The sequence below is a fragment of the Gobio gobio genome, assembly GCF_949357685.1.
Source record: "Gobio gobio genome assembly, chromosome: 8".
Taxonomy (NCBI): Eukaryota; Metazoa; Chordata; class Actinopteri; order Cypriniformes; family Gobionidae; genus Gobio; species Gobio gobio.
The window spans coordinates 13,364,728-13,383,780 of record NC_137114.1 but is presented as its reverse complement, the minus strand read 5'-3'; the positions used below and the strand labels follow the sequence as shown (position 1 = coordinate 13,383,780).

Here is a 19,053-nt window from a genome sequence, read left to right as displayed (position 1 = left end):
TTCTTCTGAAGAGATCGCTTTATATGATAAAGCTTTTAAGGTTTTTCTCATATATAAACATTGATCAATTACAATTATCTCACAAATATTTGCTAACTAATTGTGTTGCAAAAGCTACAGCACAAGGAAGCTTGATTTCAAATTTAATTTAAAAAGAAAACAGTAATAAAATAAGAACAAATAAACAAATGACTAACAATAGCACAAATAAATACAATAGAATAAAGATACAAATTAAATAGACTGCTTTATTTTTTCAGGTAGGTCTAACAGTATTCAGGTAAGAAACTGAATTTAAAAAAAACAAGTAATCAAATTTAAAATAACATTGGATAATCTTCATTATAAAAAAGGAAATACGGATGAATCCATTACAATTTCACAAGTGAATCAGTCAAGAGCAGTAAGTGATCCTTTGTCTTTTTGTAGTGTGAAAATAATAAATAAGTGCTGTCCCTTTAAGACCCGACGCACGCATGGATCCCAAACACTGTTCCTGCTACACATTCTTCCTGAACTGTTTACGACTGTGTTTACGTTAATACTCACCAAGATGGACATTGAGACATTTTTTGAGTGTATTTGACCATTAATAAGCTGGGAAAAGGAGCTCATTTTTGCCCTTGTATGTCAGAGGCGGCTTTATTAAGGTATGTGTGTGTGCGCGAACAGATGCTAGCGCGAAATCTGTGGGAATGAGTAGAATTAACGTTATTTGCAACATTCAGACCTGTCACACCAACACTAACACACAGTCATAAGGAAAAATCCAGCAGAACACGCGTTCGCCGTGTTTAGAGGGTTAACCGGACTGAATGAGAGGAGGCGGGTGCGTGTCAACTCGCTGTCGGTCGGAGAGGAGAGCGCGGCTGGTATATTTCAGTATCGATACATATCGAAATATCGATATTTTTGACACCACTACTTCAGAGGCCCATACACAGTGCGGTCAAGAGGCTGTAGCCGATGGGAGCAGTGTGGGGGGAATGAAAGCATGACTACACCATTTTCTTTGGCATATTTCAAGCCACTGACAGACGGATGGGACAAGCAAAAGGAGACATGGCTTCTCTTTTTGTCTCCACAAAATGCTTCAGGAATTCAACAAAGTGTTTTTCCTTCATCCATCCAGACGGGTTTGCAACCTGTAGGTCCATTCAAGAATGAAGTGGTCCCTGAAATTTACCCTGGGGAAGATGAAATATGGAGGAAGGCAATTCCCTGTGGCTGAAACTGCGCAGGCAAGGGTAATAAGCGACCCTCGCTCTGCAGAGGTTATTGACCCAATTTGCTTAAATCCCCGTCTGGCAATGACCCAGTTTGGTTTCTGGACTGTAGTGACGCCTGTCTCATCCATGTTCCAGATGTCACTTGGAGGAAACCTGTGCTTATGCATGACTGTATCAAGGTTGTTGAAGAAGGCTTTAACATTTTCTTTATTGAAACCTGTAGCACGAGCAAGGCTTGTGGCCTCTGATGGAAAGGGAAGTAAACCAGTCACGGCCAGCTTGCTGCAGCTCGGACCAGGTCTCAGGCAGCTTGATGTTATGGGATACAGCGAGCTGAAAGGCTAGCTTCTTAACCTCCCTGGGTGATAGGCCAAAGTAAATGTCGGCTGACTTGGACAGATACCTAACCAGCTCCTCTTCCAAATCTGGGGGAAATATTTGTCTGTTCCTGATGTAACCAACAGCTCCACCTCCTAGCTCTTTCTTGCCTTCAATCTCATCCTGGCTGATCTTGTGGCAGTATCTGCTTAGCGTGCTGAATGGTATTTTGAAGTCCTTTGCTGTGCTCCTAATACTTCTGTTTTGAATCTTCACCTGTCCGGCTGTCTCTAGCATAATCTGTGCTGGTGTCTTTCCTCTCTCTGTGGTTCTTAAAGATTTTCTGACCATTTTGACTTCTAAAAGAAAATTGTTTCATACATAAGTTTATGTTATAATGTTTTAACATATGTAAAATACATAAATTAATAAATGTCTAACCAAATGGCTATAGTGGGGTTGGTTGGCACATGTGTCAACCAACCCCACCGCCATTAGGACACACCTCTTTACTGACAGGATGCTATAGCCACATAGCATAGCTCATCAGAGACTAGTACATTTCATATCAAAATATAGATGATTCCTATCTCTATCAACTGAAATCCTTACATTTTATATATCTCTATCTATTATAGTTCTAAAATATATTTAGTGGGGGGGGGGCTTATTTTTTGTTTTGACACTGTAAAATAAAAAAGTTGTCCTCACCTCAATAGAGTGCCGAAGTTATGACGTCACTTTGTAGGCCAAAGAAGTGAGTTAGCATTTTAGCCCTTCCGGTTCCCTCGCCCTAAAGTCTATGGGTTTTTTGAATGGGTTTTTGCTAAATCGCCTGAAATAAGGTCTGTGGTTAACAAAGCCTCTAAATATTTTCACGTTTTGATCTATGACATAAAACACATTAGTTAAAACCTGCTTGTGATTTTTTTAAACTTTATTGTGCCTTAAAAACGGTGGTTGCTAACAAGTTGCTAAAAGGGACTACATCCTTTGGCGGGGACTTTAGACGTCATCGTGACAAACAGGCAATCTCTCACTAGCCCGCGTTTCAGCCAGGTTTCAGCCTTATGAAGAACTTATGTGGCGTGAATAAATCACGCTATTCGCGCAAAGTTGGATGCTTGAACATTTGGAGTTTACTCTCTTCACATGTTCGTCTCGTTGAGAAATGGCAGACATGGGCTGTGTTTACACGTCTTTTTGTGTTAAAATCTACTGTTAATGAGTGACAAAACGTAGTTTTAAGACTTTTTCAGTGGACAATGTAGTTGTTTAAAGCTCAAAGCTGTGGTTTATTTATTAGAAGAGTGCCTATTTTAACATTTTATCTGGTGTTTTCGGAGTTGTGAGCTCCAGTGGATCAGCGGCGCTCAGGGCCGGCCCTGACCAATTTGCTGCCCTAGGCAAGATTTTACTTGGTGCCCCTTGTTTCAAGGTTTAGCACTACATGTTTTCAGTCTAAATTGCGGAAACACTGGTACCGTTTTATTTTTTTAATGCATTGATGTTTTTTTTATTTTTATTGTTGTTGTTTTATATGATGTCCATTCCATTCTACCCCGTCATTATGTTCATGATATTATTATTTTTATTTATTTTTTTGAAGGCTGATGATAGTTAAACTATACAAAAATAGCACCTATGCCACATTACAGCCTAAACACAAATAACAAATAAGTAATTGCATCTAGCATTCATGCACAAACTATTGAGAACTAGCAAAAGTGTTTGTTTTCCAGTAGATGGCAGCAAACTTCCACTAATATGCACATTCATGTTTTCACCATGAATTAAACTTTGGAGAAATTTAGATATTTAATGTGAAATTTACATAAAATGTAGCTATTTTAAATAAACCTGTATATAAATATCATTACTAATTTCGGCAAATACATTTTAAAATGTCCATATGTCCCCTTAAAACTGCACAACTGTTGAGTAAAAACATTAGGCTATTAAAAAAGTGATAACATGCGTTTAAAAAAAACATATGATTTTTTTTTTTTTTTTTTTTTTTTTTTTACAAAATACACTGTCTGTGGCCACTGGAGAACCCAGAACTGCTGCTTGCATATGGTTTAAGTTAAAACTGGAATTAATTAGCGTACATTAGAATTTTACTACTATGCAATTAAATAAACTGTTCATTCATTACATCACTTTACCTCTGTCTTTACACTGCAAAAAATGCTCTTCTTATTTAGTAATTTTTTTCTTTTTTCTGTCCAGTCCAAACATCAACCAATTCTTAAATCAAGATGTATTCTGGGGGAACCAATCAAAATGAAGTGAGTTTTAGCTTAAAACTAACACAATTATCTGCCAAATGGGGTGAGAAAAATTATCTTATTTCTATTTGGGACAGAAACAAGAAACAAGATTTCAATCAGAAACAAGATTATTTTTCTCACCCCATTGGCAGATAATTTAGCTTGTTTTAAGCATAAACTCACTTAAGAAAACATATTATTTTACTTATCTAGTAAATGCATCTTGGTTTAAGAATTTTTAGATATTTAGACTAGAAACAAGACAAAAATACTAAATAAGAAGAGCATTTTTGCAGTGTTTCCCTTATCTTGCCAGCATCAGAGGGCTTCTGTTTTTTAAGACACTACAATTCGGCCATCCGTCATAAATGATCAGGCAACTTTCACTGAGTCTACACCTGGAGCGAGCGGCCAAGCACCCTAAAAAATGAAAGCAATCTTGTCTACATTAGATGCGGCGAGAGGCGACGCGACACAACACATTCCCAACATTAAACTGATCACGCGTTATATTGCTGACGCACTTCAAGTAGCTCGGCGGGGGAGATCGATGAGGCGGACCGGGAAGATGCGGGGGACTTAGTTAAGTTTTTTTGCGCTTTATTTGGTAATATTTCAAATTAATATTAATAAAATAGTATCAGTAATACATTTTGGCGCCCCTATGGATGAGTGGCGCCCCTAGCATTTGCCTATTCCGCCTATGCCACGGGCCGGCCCTGGCGGCGCTCCACGCTTGTTTACCCGGCGAGAGTAGACTTTCCTCGGCTAGTCCTGCTGCCGTCTGCCGCTGGCTCTGATGTCTCTGTGGCGTCTCCAGCTGTAATTCGTCTTGTGGAGATTTAACGGCCCATATTTGCTCTCATGGATCTATAATTTGTTCCCTGGCAAATCGTTTAGGCTGAGGGCAAAGTGAAGTTTCATTAACTTACTTGTTTATTTTTAGGCTATAACTGTACGTTACCGTTGTAAGTTAGCCGACTAGCACTGACTTTGAATGTTTGACTGAATTGTTCGCTTTATTTAATGTATAGCTTATTATACCTTTTACTTGTACTTTTGTATTATTGATCATACATAAACTTGCATTTAACAAAAAGAGACTGGGTTGTGTTTAATGTCATTTAATGTTATCACAGACATAATCATATTGTCTGAAAAAACAAAAGATAAATCTCAGAGAGGCACGCATAAACAAAATTAGTTTCTAACATTTTTGGAAAAAACGAATGGGCAACATTTCTCATGAAAAAGTGGATGTGTTCATACACAGCGCAGATCATAATGAGCGAGCGTGTTTTTTAAATAAAGTTTGAGGAAGCTTGATGATGACGTTGATCCGCGACCATGGTGTGCTGTAGTCCGTTTATAGCCTACCGTTAGCATTTTATATCTGATGGCTTTATTTAAGCTTCAAAATGTATACATTTTGGATTAAATTGTAAAGATTATCTTGACAGACAAAATGTGTAAGGGTTATAACTCTTTGTTGAACACAGATCTTATTTTTTGCGATTTTCCAAAAGTCTATGGGGAAAATGAATGGCTTTTCGATCGAGGGAACCCATGCGCCGCTAACTTCCGGGTTGGCCTACAAGGTGACGTCATAACTTCGGCACTCTATAGTTAGTGATTTCAGTAAAGGGGTGTGTTCACGTCAAGAGGGCAGTCATTTTAATGTTAGATTTTTGAGGCAGCGCCCTCTAGTGTACTGGAATTATCTGCGTGCCAACCAACCCTTGATCCAACCAGCCCCACTCTCCCCTACAGTAGTAATAAATAAATATATTTGTATTATATGATATGGTTATTATCACTGTTGGGGAAAGTTACTTTGAAAAGTAATGCATTACAATATTGCGTTACTCCCTTAAAAAGTAACTAATTGAGTTACTTAGTTACTTTTTAAGAAAAGTAATGCGTTACATTACATTTGCGTTACTTTTTCTCACCTGGGCTGGGCTTGTTTTTGTTTATAACAAAAAAGTTATATTTTTGTGCAACGGTAAAGACCTCTTCATACCAAAATTGAAATAATAAGCTGAGGTAAAAATGCAGATTCACGCATGAACAGTAGAGGGCGCAGCTCCATTCTGGATAATGGTAGAATAGGACACAGGAGAAAAAAGTTTTACCAATAAAAACTAAAAATCTAGTTTTTTTTTCTCATCAAAGGTCAGCAGCACGACATTGGTAAATTAAATATAGATTATGCATAAAAATAGTTGTTTTATTTAACATTTAATTATTAGAGGTTTGCATAGTATTCTGATTTTGCATTTGACTGATTTTAATCATTTTTAGGAGTACAGAATCTTTATTGTGCAAGTGAGATAAATAAATGCTCACATTTAGTCTAGAACTACAGTAACCATCATGTTCACACACAACGCCTCTGCACTTATTTTTCTCAACATGGGGGCAGGAGAGCTGTCAGTCAAATTAATGTGAAAAAGTAACTCAGATATTTTGTTGTAAATTTGAAAAGTAATGCGTTACTTTACTAGTTACTTGGAAAAAGTAATATTATTACGTAACTCAAGTTACTTGTAATGTATTTCCCCCAACACTGATTATCATATTTTTAAATATGATGGTTTCATTATACATATGATGATTATCTCTAAGGTGGACACCCAACTTAATACATGATATTTAATAATTATATATATATAATAATTTGACCAATTCTCATTTTCTACATAAATCTGCAACATTTTAAAAAACATTGTATATCAAATTAGTGCAGAATCAACTTTTTGGAAAAGTAAATTGAATTAGTACTAAAGCCAAACAATTGTATTTACAATATGATTGTAAAAGGTTTGTTATTCAATCTCTACATTAAGGTGATACTCAACCCCCTTATGCCCCTTTTTTTGTTTGGGCCACAACCCCTAAAAATGTCTGTGCACGTCCCAGGCCTGCTCTGGCTGGCAGTAAAGGAATATGCTAGAGTGTGATAAGAAGAAAGATAGACCTTAAAATATTTGAATGCAAGAGTAATTAGCCTACAAAATGTTTAGGTTTCAGTTTAGATATTTCTAATTATTGGGCCCAACTGTTGCTAAAACCTGTACATTTGTCATAAGTTGTGAACTTTCTTTCTTTCTTTCATTCTCTTTTATTTAAAGGGATAGTTCACTCAAAAAGGAAAATGATCCCATAATTTACTCACCATCAAGTCATCCTATGTGTATATGACATTCTTCTTTCAGACGAATACAATCTGAGTTATATTAATAATGTCCTAGCTAATCCAAGCTTTATAATGGCAGCCTAAAATTGTGTATCCATACATTATAAAAGTAATCCATACGTGAATAGATGCGTTTGTGTGAGACAAATATCCATATTTAAAACTTTATAAAGTACAATACCTAACTTCCCCCAGAACGCCTTCCATATTCAACTTACACAGAAAGTGTAACGGCTCTAGGCTCTCACCGGAAACTATATATTTTACTTTATAACGTGTTAAATATGGATATTTTTTTACAAAACCCATCACTTTACTTCAGGCCTTTATTAACCCCCTCCGGTAGTGAGCGGCAGTTAGTTGAGTTGCCTCTGTCTGATGTCTGTGTGAAGATCTGTCATTCCTGTTTGTTAGTGGCGATTTCTGCAGATGTAACATCAAGATTTTAGTCACTATTCTTAAAGTAAACTTATTTGATTATATTTGTATTAAAGGAACACTCCACTTTTTAAAAAAAAATAGGCTCATTTTACAAGTCCCCTAGAGTTAAATAGTTGAGTTTTACCGTTTTTGAATCCATTCAGCCGATCTTTGTATCTGGCGGTAGCACTTTTAGCATAGCTTAGCATACATCATTGATTCTGATCAGTCCATTAGCATCTCATTCAAAAAATGACCAAAGACACTTTCAATATTTTTCCTATTTAAAACTTGACTCTTCTACAGTTACATCGTGTGCTAAGACAAACTGAAAATTAAAAGTTGCGATTTTCTACACCTATTTGGCTAGGAACTACTTTATCATTCCTGCGTAATAGTCGCGGATCTTCGCAGCCGTACCATGGCTGCAGCAGCGCAAAAGAAATTAATACATTGATTCAGCAAGACTGCATTAAAATAATCAAAAGTGACAGTATAGACATCACAAAAGCTTTCTATTTCAGATAAATGTGGTTCTTTTAAACTTTTATATTCTATTCAGAGATGTTAGAAACTAACACAAAAATAAATTACATTTAAAAATATATTCTTTTTATATTTAATTTTTTCTCTATTTAAAAAGTTATTTTAAATAATAAAAATATTTCACAATATTATTGTTTTTGCTGTATTTTGGACCAAACTCCTTGGTTCTCCTGGCTGTGTGCTTCGGGTCATTGTCATGTTGGAAGACCCAGCCTCGACCCATCTTCAATGCTCTAACTGAGGGAAGGAGGTTGTTCCCCAAAATCTCGCAATACATGGCCCCGGTCATCCTCTCCTTAATACAGTGCAGTCGCCCTGTCCCATGTGCAGAAAAACACCCCCAAAGCATGATGCTACCACCCCCATGCTTCACAGTAGAGATGGTGTTCTTGGGATGGTACTCATCATTCTTCTTCCTCCAAACACGTTTAGTGGAATTATGACCAAAAAGTTATATTTTGGTCTCATCTGACCACATGACTTTCTCCCATGACTCCTATGGATCATCCAAATGGTCATTGGCAAACTTAAGACGGGCCTGGACATGTGCTGGTTTAAGCAGGGGAACCTTCCGTGCCATGCATGATTTCAAACCATGACGTCTTAGTGTATTACCAACAGTAACCTTGGAAACGGTGGTCCCAGCTCTTTTCAGGTCATTGACCAGCTCCTCCCGTGTAGCCCTGGGCTGATTTCTCACCTTTCTTAGGATCATTGAGACCCCACGAGGTGAGATCTTGCATGGAGCCCCAGTCCGAGGGAGATTGACAGTCATGTTTAGCTTCTTCCATTTTCTAATGATTGCTCCAACAGTGGACCTTTTTTCACCAAGCTGCTTGGCAATTTCCCCGTAGCCCTTTCCAGCCTTGTGGAGGTGTACAATTTTGTCTCTAGTGTCTTTGGACAGCTCTTTGGTCTTGGCCATGTTAGTAGTTGGATTCTTACTGATTGTATGGGGTGGACAGGTGTCTTCATGCAGCTAACGACCTCAAACAGGTGCATCTAATTTAGGATAATAAATGGAGTGGAGGTGGACATTTTAAAGGCAGACTAACAGGTCTTTGAGGGTCAGAATTCTAGCTGATAGACAGGTGTTCAAATACTTATTTGCAGCTGTATCATACAAATAAATAGTTAAAAAAATCATGCATTGTGATTTCTGGATTTTTTTTTTAGATTATGTCTCTCACAGTGGACATGCACCTACGATGACAATATCAGAGCCCTCCATGATTTCTAAGTGGGAGAACTTGCAAAATAGGGTGTTCAAATACTTATTTTCCTCACTGTATACACACACATATATACAGTACATATCATCACAGTGTATATTAGCCATTGTTTTATATATTCTTGGATACTAAAAAATATGCAATAATAATTTATTTCTTTCATTAAATAATGAAAAATATGAAAATGTATTTTTTATTTGTGATTTTGTTTAAATTCTCTCACACACCTGGCTAAATCCTATCAAATTAACTTTGATATGCTGTTCTCAATAAAACACACCTATCATATAACTGCATTATACACCTTCTGAAATTATTACGAATGATTAATTAGTGCTGAGATGATCAGAAATCCCTTTATTGTTCACTTGCTGCATTGAAATCCTCCCACATGGATGAATGTATTTGGTTGAAGCTGTTTATTAAAATTGCTTTAAAAAAATATGAACAGCACAACTCCAAACCCGGAGTGAATATCAGTTATTTAGTTTTTCTTCTTGAAGACTTGATGGCAGACTTTGTCCTGACAATGGATCTCCTAAAAAGAGAGACAGTGTGTTAGTAAGTATGATCACTATTCACACATACACTGAAACATTTGGTTACACTTTATTTCGATGGTTCACTTTAGACATTCTAGTAACTATAAGTAACTCTGCAACTTTGTCAACTAACTATCATTAGAGTAGTATTAGTAGACGGTCTGCTTAATATCTGCTAACACTTTTTGTTGCTCCATAAACAGACATTATACTAACTATAAGCGACTTTACAAGTACATGCCATTGCCAACTTATTCTACTAACCCTAACCAAGCAGTCTACTAATACTCTAATGAGAGTTAGCTGACATATGTTTGCAAAGTTGTAACATTTATTACTACCCCCTTTATAAGTGCCGAATTAGGATTTTTATGTGTCTTTTGCACCATAAAGTGCCATGGTATTACCATGTTTATTTAGGTATGTAAAACGATATATCCTCTAAAATATGTAACATCAATGTTACATATTCAGTTCCATGGTATTAAAATACCATACAGATTTATGGTAACACTTTATTTTAAGATGACACGTTTCATGTACTTACTACATGTACATGTAGTTAATTATATTTGAGTAACTACATCACCTTAAAATAAAGTGTAAGCCGTATTGATTGATAGGTTTATTGTTGTACTGATGGCCTGAGCTTGTTGTTTACCAGGTGAAGCTGGTCTCCTTCAATCCACTGCCTCCAGCCACGGTTCTCCTTTTCTCCCTTCTGCACACAAACCAGTTTATCACCGTCCCACGTCACCAGCGTCTGAAAACAAACATTTCAACAGTTGTAAAAGACGTATAAGACCTCACCTGCGCATTCATGACATTAAAGCAATTATTATTTAGTTACATTTGGGCATTGAAAGAGCAAACATGCTCTATTTATCACTCATAACAATGCACTCAAAAATATTAATGTCTAAATTTAAAGGAACACTATGTAACTTTTTTTTTGTTATAAATTTACTTAAAAAAAAAAAAGTTACGTCTCTACGGCAACACCGTGGTCCCTTGCATATGTTGATCTGAAATAACCTTGACAATGATCCATGTAAAAAAAAAAGTTTTAACATCTGTCTGACAACTACATGATCTTGGTTTTGTAACCTGTAGCCTCCTCATTGTGAATAACTATAGGTTTTTTTGGTCATGAAAAATGAAGATTAAAATAAATAAAGCCTCAATGTGTCACATTTGTTACAAAACATTTTTATTCATTTGCTCTGCTGTTGAAGGACTTAGCCGACTTCTTTTTTTTTTTTACATATAATTTCTCCAGCCTTTGAAAAAATCCTCTCACAAGGGACACTTGTTGCTGGCATGCAAAAATATTTTTAGCAAGTACATACAAATGAGGGAAAATTACTGCTATCACAAAAACCCACAAGGTGAAGATGGATTGACTTCACTTTTAAACTGTGGGGAATTAGGTTCATACAGATGTGTGACTGTGAGGTTTGTTGCCGCCCCTTTAAATCAAACACAGTTTCGACAGGCATCACCTGATGAAACACTTGAAGCTTCATTTAGCCATGGTCACGTGACATGGGTGTTTCGAATCACATTTCGGAGCAGTGTTGCGAAACATCTGCGCTTCAGGATCCAGCAGTTGAACTCGTTCGTTTGAAGCAAGGTAATTGGGAAGCAAGGACCACACCCGAGATTTCCTGGACCTTGCTTATTTAACAGGCTTTCCTGATTTTGCCCTTATTGACTTTTATTGTTATGGACTCAATGATCGCTACCAATCCAAACTCATCAGGGATGGTCCTCGAAGATCACTGGTTGAGTTTTGGGACTATGCATTGTTTTTAAGTGGGTCCTCCTACACTGTTGGGGAAGTAGAGGAGGAAGTTTCCCCTAAATGTTTTTTTGGGAGGGGGCACCGAGCATCAAGCTCCAAAGCCCGCGGAGCTTGGCCCATCACAGTCTTCACCATGTCCAGTGCTGATGATCGCTAGTCCCATGTTTTGTGCATCTTCCTGTCCTGTTGTTTCCCCACCTGAACCTACTCACAAGATGGCCGCCACATCAGTGTCTTCGGACAAGATGGCTGCCACGCCAGATCCCTCTTTGTCAGAGGGATCTGGCATGGCAGCCATCTTGTCCGAAGACACTGACGTGGCGGCCATCTTGTGAGCACGCCAGATCCTTCTGCCAAGATGGCCGCTGCCTTGCCAGAGATGGCTCTAGCCACTGACTATCATCCAGAGAGGACTCCAGCCACTGACCATTGTCCAGAGATGGCTCCAGCCACTGATCATCGTCCAGAGATGGCTCCAGCCACTGACCAGCGTCCAGAGATGGCTCCAGCCACTGATCATCGTCCAGAGATGGCTCCAACCACTGACCAGCGTCCAGAGAGGACTCCAGCCACTGACCAGCGTCCAGAGAGGACTCCAGCCACTGATCATCGTCCAGAGATGGCTCCAGCCACTGACCATCGTCCAGAGATGGCTCCAGCCACTGACCATCGTCCAGAGATGGCTCCAGCCACTGACCAGCGTCCAGAGATGGCTCCAGCCACTGACCATCGTCCAGAGATAGCTCCAGCCACTGACCAGCGTCCAGAGAGGACTCCAGCCACTGATCATCATCCAGAGAGGACTCCAGCCACTGATCATCGTCCAGAGATGGCTCCAGCCACTGACCAGCGTCCAGAGATGGCTCCAGCCACTGACCATCGTCCAGAGATAGCTCCAGCCACTGACCAGCGTCCAGAGATGGCTCCAGCCACTGATCATCGTCCAGAGATGGCTCGAGCCACTGATCATCGTCCAGAGATGGCTCCAGCCACTGACCATCGTACAGAGATGGCTCCAGCCACTGATCATCGTCCAGAGAGGACTCCAGCCACTGATCATCATCCAGAGAGGACTCCAGCCACTGATCATCGTCCAGAGATGGCTCCAGCCACTGACCAGCGTCCAGAGATGGCTCCAGCCACTGACCATCGTCCAGAGATAGCTCCAGCCACTGACCAGCGTCCAGAGATGGCTCCAGCCACTGATCATCGTCCAGAGATGGCTCGAGCCACTGATCATCGTCCAGAGATGGCTCCAGCCACTGACCAGCGTCCAGAGAGGACTCCAGCCACTGATCATCGTCCAGAGATGGCTCCAGCCACTGATCATCGTCCAGAGAGGACTCCAGCCACTGACCAGCGTCCAGATATGGCTCCAGCCACTGACCAGCGTCCAGAGAGGACTCCAGCCTCTGACCATCGTCCAGAGATAGCTCCAGCCACTGACCAGCGTCCAGAGATGGCTCCAGCCACTGATCATCGTCCAGAGATGGCTCGAGCCACTGATCATCGTCCAGAGATGGCTCCAGCCACTGACCAGCGTCCAGAGAGGACTCCAGCCACTGATCATCGTCCAGAGATGGCTCCAGCCACTGATCATCGTCCAGAGAGGACTCCAGCCACTGACCAGCGTCCAGATATGGCTCCAGCCACTGACCAGCGTCCAGAGAGGACTCCAGCCTCTGACCATCGTCCAGAGAGAACTCCAGCCACTGATCATCGTCCAGAGATGGCTCCAGCCACTGACCAGCGTCCAGAGATGGCTCCAGCCACTGACCATTGTCCAGAGAGAACTCCAGCCACTGACCAGCGTCCAGAGATGGCTCCAGCCACTGACCATCGTCCAGAGATCGCTCCAGCCACTGACCAGCGTCCAGAGATGACTCCAACCACTGACCAGCGTCCAGAGATGGCTCCAGCCACTGACCATCGTCCAGAGATGGCTCCAGCCACTGACCAGCGTCCAGAGAGGACTCCAGCCACTGATCATCGTCCAGAGAGGACTCCAGCCACTGATCATCGTCCAGAGATGGCTCCAGCCACTGACCAGCGTCCAGAGAGGACTCCAGCCACTGATCATCGTCCAGAGATGGCTCCAGCCACTGACCATCGTACAGAGATGGCTCCAGCCACTGACCATCGTACAGAGATGGCTCCAGCCACTGATCATCGTCCAGAGATGACTCCAGCCACTGATCATCGTCCAGAGATGGCTCCAGCCACTGACCATCGTCCAGAGAGGACTCCAGCCACTGATCATCGTCCAGAGATGGCTCCAGCCACTGACCATCGTCCAGAGATGGCTCCAGCCACTGACCATCGTCCAGAGATGGCTCCAGCCACTGACCAGCGTCCAGAGAGGACTCCAGCCACTGATCATCATCCAGAGATGGCTCCAGCCACTGATCATCATCCAGAGATGGCTCCAGCCACTGACCAGCGTCCAGAGAGGACTCCAGCCACTGATCATCGTCCAGGGAGGACTCCAGCCACTGATCATCGTCCAGAGATGGCTCCAGCCACTGATCATCGTCCAGAGAGGACTCCAGCCACTGATCATCGTCCAGAGATGGCTCGAGCCACTGATCATCGTCCAGAGATGGCTCCAGCCACTGACCAGCGTCCAGAGAGGACTCCAGCCACTGATCATCGTCCAGAGATGGCTCCAGCCACTGATCATCGTCCAGAGAGGACTCCAGCCACTGATCATCGTCCAGAGATGGCTCGAGCCACTGATCATCGTCCAGAGATGGCTCCAGCCACTGACCAGCGTCCAGAGAGGACTCCAGCCACTGATCATCGTCCAGAGATGGCTCCAGCCACTGATCATCGTCCAGAGAGGACTCCAGCCACTGACCAGCGTCCAGAGATGGCTCCAGCCACTGACCAGCGTCCAGAGAGGACTCCAGCCTCTGACCATCATCCAGAGAGAACTCCGGCCACTGATCATCGTCGAGAGATGGCTCCAGCCACTGACCATCGTACAGAGATGGCTCCAGCCACTGACCAGCGTCCAGAGATGGCTCCAGCCACTGACCATCGTCCAGAGAGAACTCCAGCCACTGATCATCGTCCAGAGATGGCTCCAGCCACTGACCATCGTCCAGAGATGGCTCCAGCCACTGACCATCGTCCAGAGATGGCTCCAGCCACTGATCATCGTCCAGAGATGGCTCCAGCCACTGACCATCGTCCAGAGAGGACTCCAGCCACTGATCATCGTCCAGAGATGGCTCCAGCCACTGACCATCGTCCAGAGATGGCTCCAGCCACTGACCAGCGTCCAGAGATGGCTCCAGCCACTGACCATCGTCCAGGGAGGACTCCAGCCACTGACCATCGTCCAGAGAGGACTCCAGCCATTGACCATTGTCCAGAGATGGCTCCAGCCACTGACCATCGTCCAGAGAGGACTCCAGCCACTGATCATCATCCAGAGATGGCTCCAGCCACTGACCAGCGTCCAGAGAGGACTCCACCTCCTGTCACGAGTCCCGAGAGGACACCGTCTCCTGTCCCGAGTCCAGAGAGGACTCTGAACGGGCCACCTGCTCAGCCTGCTCCGCCATGGGGGTCTTCAAACCCGTCTCCGCTGTTGTGGTGGTCCTTTGCTCCGCCGTGGGGGTCTTCAAACCCGTCTCTGCTGCTGTGGTGGTCATCTGCTCCGCCGTGGGGGTCTTCAAACCGTTCTCTGCTGCTGTGGTGGTCATCTGCTCCGCCGTGGGGGTCTTCAAACCCGTCTCTGCTGCTGTGGTGGTCATCTGCTCCGCCGTGGGGGTCTTCAAACCCGTCTCTGCTGCTGTGGTGGTCCTCTGCTCCGCCATGGGGGTCTTCAAACCCGTCTCTGCTGCTGTGGTGGTCATCTGCTCCGCCATGGGGGTCTTCAAACCCGTCTCTGCTGCTGTGGTGGTCATCTGCTCCGCCATGGGGGTCTTCAAACCCGTCTCTGCTGCTGTGGTGGTCATCTGCTCCGCCGTGGGGGTCTTCAAACCCGTCTCTGCTGCTGTGGTGGTCATCTGCTCCGCCATGGGGGTCTTCAAACCCGTCTCTGCTACTGTGGTGGTCATCTGCTCCGCCGTGGGGGTCTTCAAACCCATCTCTGCTGCTGTGGTGGTCATCTGCTCCGCCGTGGGGATCTTCAAACCCGTCTCCGCTGCTGTGGTGGTCAGCCCTTCTACCCTGGTCATCTGCCTGGCCTGCTCTGTCTCAGTCTCCAGGCCCTCTTCCGCTCCATGGGCCTGGCCCTCCATCCCGCCCCCGGGTCTGCCTCCGCTCCACCTCCCTCCGGGATAATTATAGGAGTGTCTGGAACCCACTCCTTAGATGGGGGGCTATGTCACAATCACCACTGAGTGCCGGTGTAGTCCACCAGAGGGCACTCCACCTCAGACTATTGTCATATCACCACAGACTACATTACCCACAATACTCACATCATTCCTGATTACATCCACCTGTGTCTTATTTACCTTGTTAGTGTAATAAAAATAAAAATGACCTGACTTGACTTGACTTGACATGTATAGCAAATTAACACAGTATTATCATCTGAAAAGTATATGTTTCTTATTTCGGAGAAATGTGATCCTGTTTTGGACTTTGTTGTATTTTGGACACCTACTTTAACAACTCTGTTGTCCAGGGCTTTCGTGTGCTCCTCAAACTCCTCTCCGATGTTAAAGTTGACCTCATAGTTTCTGAAGGTGCTGAGAGTTTTGGTCTCAAACTTGTCTCCGTTCTGCACGATGACCTTAGTCTGTTTGAGATGCACTGCGATCTTACGGGTGGCAAAGTCAATGTCTGTAGGGAACAGAATCAGATATTAAAACCTTGACCAGGAGAGATTGTGCGAACAGACATTACAGCACAGGTTTAGCATGACTGTGAAACTAGCGAACGGACGCTTTGGAATCAGTCCCATGATGCAACAGAACGACCTCATTCACACAAAGGTGGCCAATGTGTTCAGGTTCGCTCATCTCTCTCCTTTATCGAATCGACTGATAAGATACTGGCCTGAACTTTGACCCTGGAACAAACACTACATTTACTTTAATAATTAGTAATGAATTAACAATATTAATTGTCCTTAAGGTAAAGTCTGATCAGGTCTTATATTTTAAGCACAATGAATACATGCATTCAAATCGGTTGCAAAATGAATATTGCTCATGTACGGCTGAATGTTTTGCAACCACAAACGTCTGACTCTGTTACTTTACACGGCATCCTCTTCTTTACACTGATATTTTGCAACAACTGCACGTTCATTTGAGCAGGATTACAGTGATCTCGATATAAGAGCCCGATCTGCAGCTCTGCTGTGTAAAGGTCCTGTTGATAACTTTATGAATCTGTTCAGTCACACAGTAAAAGCAAGTCACTTACCCAGAGCCTTCATGACATCTTCAAAGTTGTCATTGCTGACCATCTCCCACGTGCCATTGAAATCAGCCGGCATGGTGAAGCTGGATTTTGTGTGTGTGTGAGAGAAAGAAGAATAGGATGAGGAGAGCCACAGCCTTTTATACCCGTGTGTGTGTGATGAAATGATCTGTAGGGACAGAGTTCTTGTGATAAGACCCTGTATCTTCATTAATAGAAGGGCTGGGCTTTAGAAACGGGATGTTCTCGTGTCGGCTTTAACACGGTCTGAGAGAAACATACAGAAGCTCTGCAGATGTTGCAGATGTCATGAAATTGTAAAGTTGTGACAGAACTGTCCCACATCTGATACATCCTCTCTATTTTAATCAGCAGTTTTCAAGAAATCATTTTTGTGCTTTAGCCAATTCTAATGATTAAAACAAATTCAACATTTTCGGGAGAACATCAAACGTCCAGCACTTCTGGAGCTCATGTTAATTATGCAGAACTTTAAGGCTTTATATAATGTAAACGAAGGAGTAATAAAAAAAAAATTCACCCTCCTCAAAGGGACACACTCTGTCAGTTTAAATCTAGACTAAAAACACATCTCTTTACTGTGGCATACACATAAAACACTTTTTCAATGAAATGATTGTTAGGCTGCATTAACTAGGTCAGCCGGAACCGGGAACATAACACCTGATGTACTCGTGACATCATCAGAAGAATGGCATCTACGCTAATGATAGTCTCTCTGTTTTATCCCGAGGTTTACTGCAGTCAGCCGGATCCGGCCCGTATCCAGATCAGACAGTGGACCTGCGCCCAGAGAAGACCAACGCATGACCCTGAAGTGTCTGCAGAAACCGTGTCAATTAGACTCCCCCTGAAACTGCCTCATCGACACGGCATCCTCAATTAACCCGTCTCCGGCGTGATGACGCCGATCGTTCGATTATTCCGATCTATTATGACCTCTGACCTGTAAAGTTGCCAGAATAATAATCATACGCTGTTTGGTAATTGGCCAGAGGAGAACTGGCACCCCGACTGAGCCTGGTTTCTCCCAAGGTTTATTTTTCTCCATTAGGTCTCCTGATGGGGTTTTGGTTTCCTTGCCACTGTCGCCTCTGGCTTGGCGTGCTCAGTTGGGGACACTCAATTTTTCAACTAAATATCCAAATAAATCTAATTATTAAACTAAATTAACCATATAAACTAAATTACTGATCTAATTACTGATCTAAAGCCCACACTGTCACTGTATGATAATTGAAATGAGCTTGATGACATCACCGTTTTCTCCAGAGCGGCTGTACGGCCGAATAAAATTATGCCCGCATTATTTTCCTGTTTAACACTGTGAAGCTGCTTTGAAACGATCTGCATTGTTAAAAGCGCTATATAGATAAAGTTGACTTGACTAGACTACAAGTGTTCTCACGTCATTCTACTTAGTGTTTAAAAAACTTATGAGACGGTGGTTTTGAGGACTAACTAACCCTAACCCTAAAATCATAAAGTCTTTATAATGTGATCAAAGCCTCGTTAGAAAACTAATGCACTTACTGACTGAAGAGGAACATTTCAAGACACTGATCAAAAACTGAGAAAAATATCATTCATCATGTGTAGGCTGAATTACATCTTAATTACTGTGAATATCAAGTAGTTTCATTCATCAAAATATCACAAGAAAATTCAGCTTCTCCATCCTCAGAGGAAAATGAAACTGTATTTCGTCAATATGCATAACTACTTAATTCAAGCTTCATTACAAAATTGTTCTTCAATATTGATATTAGGAAGTGTGCAGGAGCAAAAGCCAGAGATAAGGACAGAGCTGACTGTACACATGTACTACAGATCATGTAGGCTAAAGTTCAGTTTGCTGTCTGTGATATGTACTCTTGCTCAATTCTTCTTGTAAAAAAAAAAATCTGTGTAAATAACTGCTTCATTATAACATTAGGAGTGCTCTGCAATTTTACTGACAATGAAGCACAGTTCAGATTTTTACTAGTTATTAAAATCGGACCAATGATTATACTTTTACTATGTAATCTTGCAACATTGGTCATTGTAACTAGTAAAGACACTATTTTAGGATTGAAAACCAT

General features: G+C 42.3%; 1 protein-coding gene across 1 annotated transcript; it reads right to left on the bottom strand.

Annotated features, from left to right (window-relative positions):
• Positions 1-9,165: 9,165 nt before the first annotated feature.
• rbp2a (retinol binding protein 2a, cellular) lies at positions 9,166-17,119 on the bottom strand. Its single transcript, XM_079822976.1, has 4 exons — positions 16,952-17,119; positions 16,185-16,363; positions 10,421-10,522; positions 9,166-9,755 (listed from the first exon to the last, which is right to left on the bottom strand). The coding sequence occupies exons 1-4, from the start codon at positions 17,022-17,024 to the stop codon at positions 9,702-9,704; spliced, it is 408 nt and encodes a 135-aa protein (XP_079679102.1). The 5' UTR covers positions 17,025-17,119; the 3' UTR covers positions 9,166-9,701.
• Positions 17,120-19,053: the final 1,934 nt, after the last annotated feature.

Excerpts from the sequence above, each read along its gene's own strand:
- rbp2a (XM_079822976.1), bottom strand. The coding sequence starts at position 17,024 with ATGCCGGCTGATTTCAATGGCACGTGGGAGATGGTCAGCAATGACAAC. Across the intron at positions 16,364-16,951 it reads AGATGTCATGAAGGCTCTGG|ACATTGACTTTGCCACCCGT; the intron begins GTAAGTGACTTG and ends TGTTCCCTACAG. Across the intron at positions 10,523-16,184 it reads TGGACAACAGAGTTGTTAAA|ACGCTGGTGACGTGGGACGG; the intron begins GTAGGTGTCCAA and ends GTTTGTTTTCAG.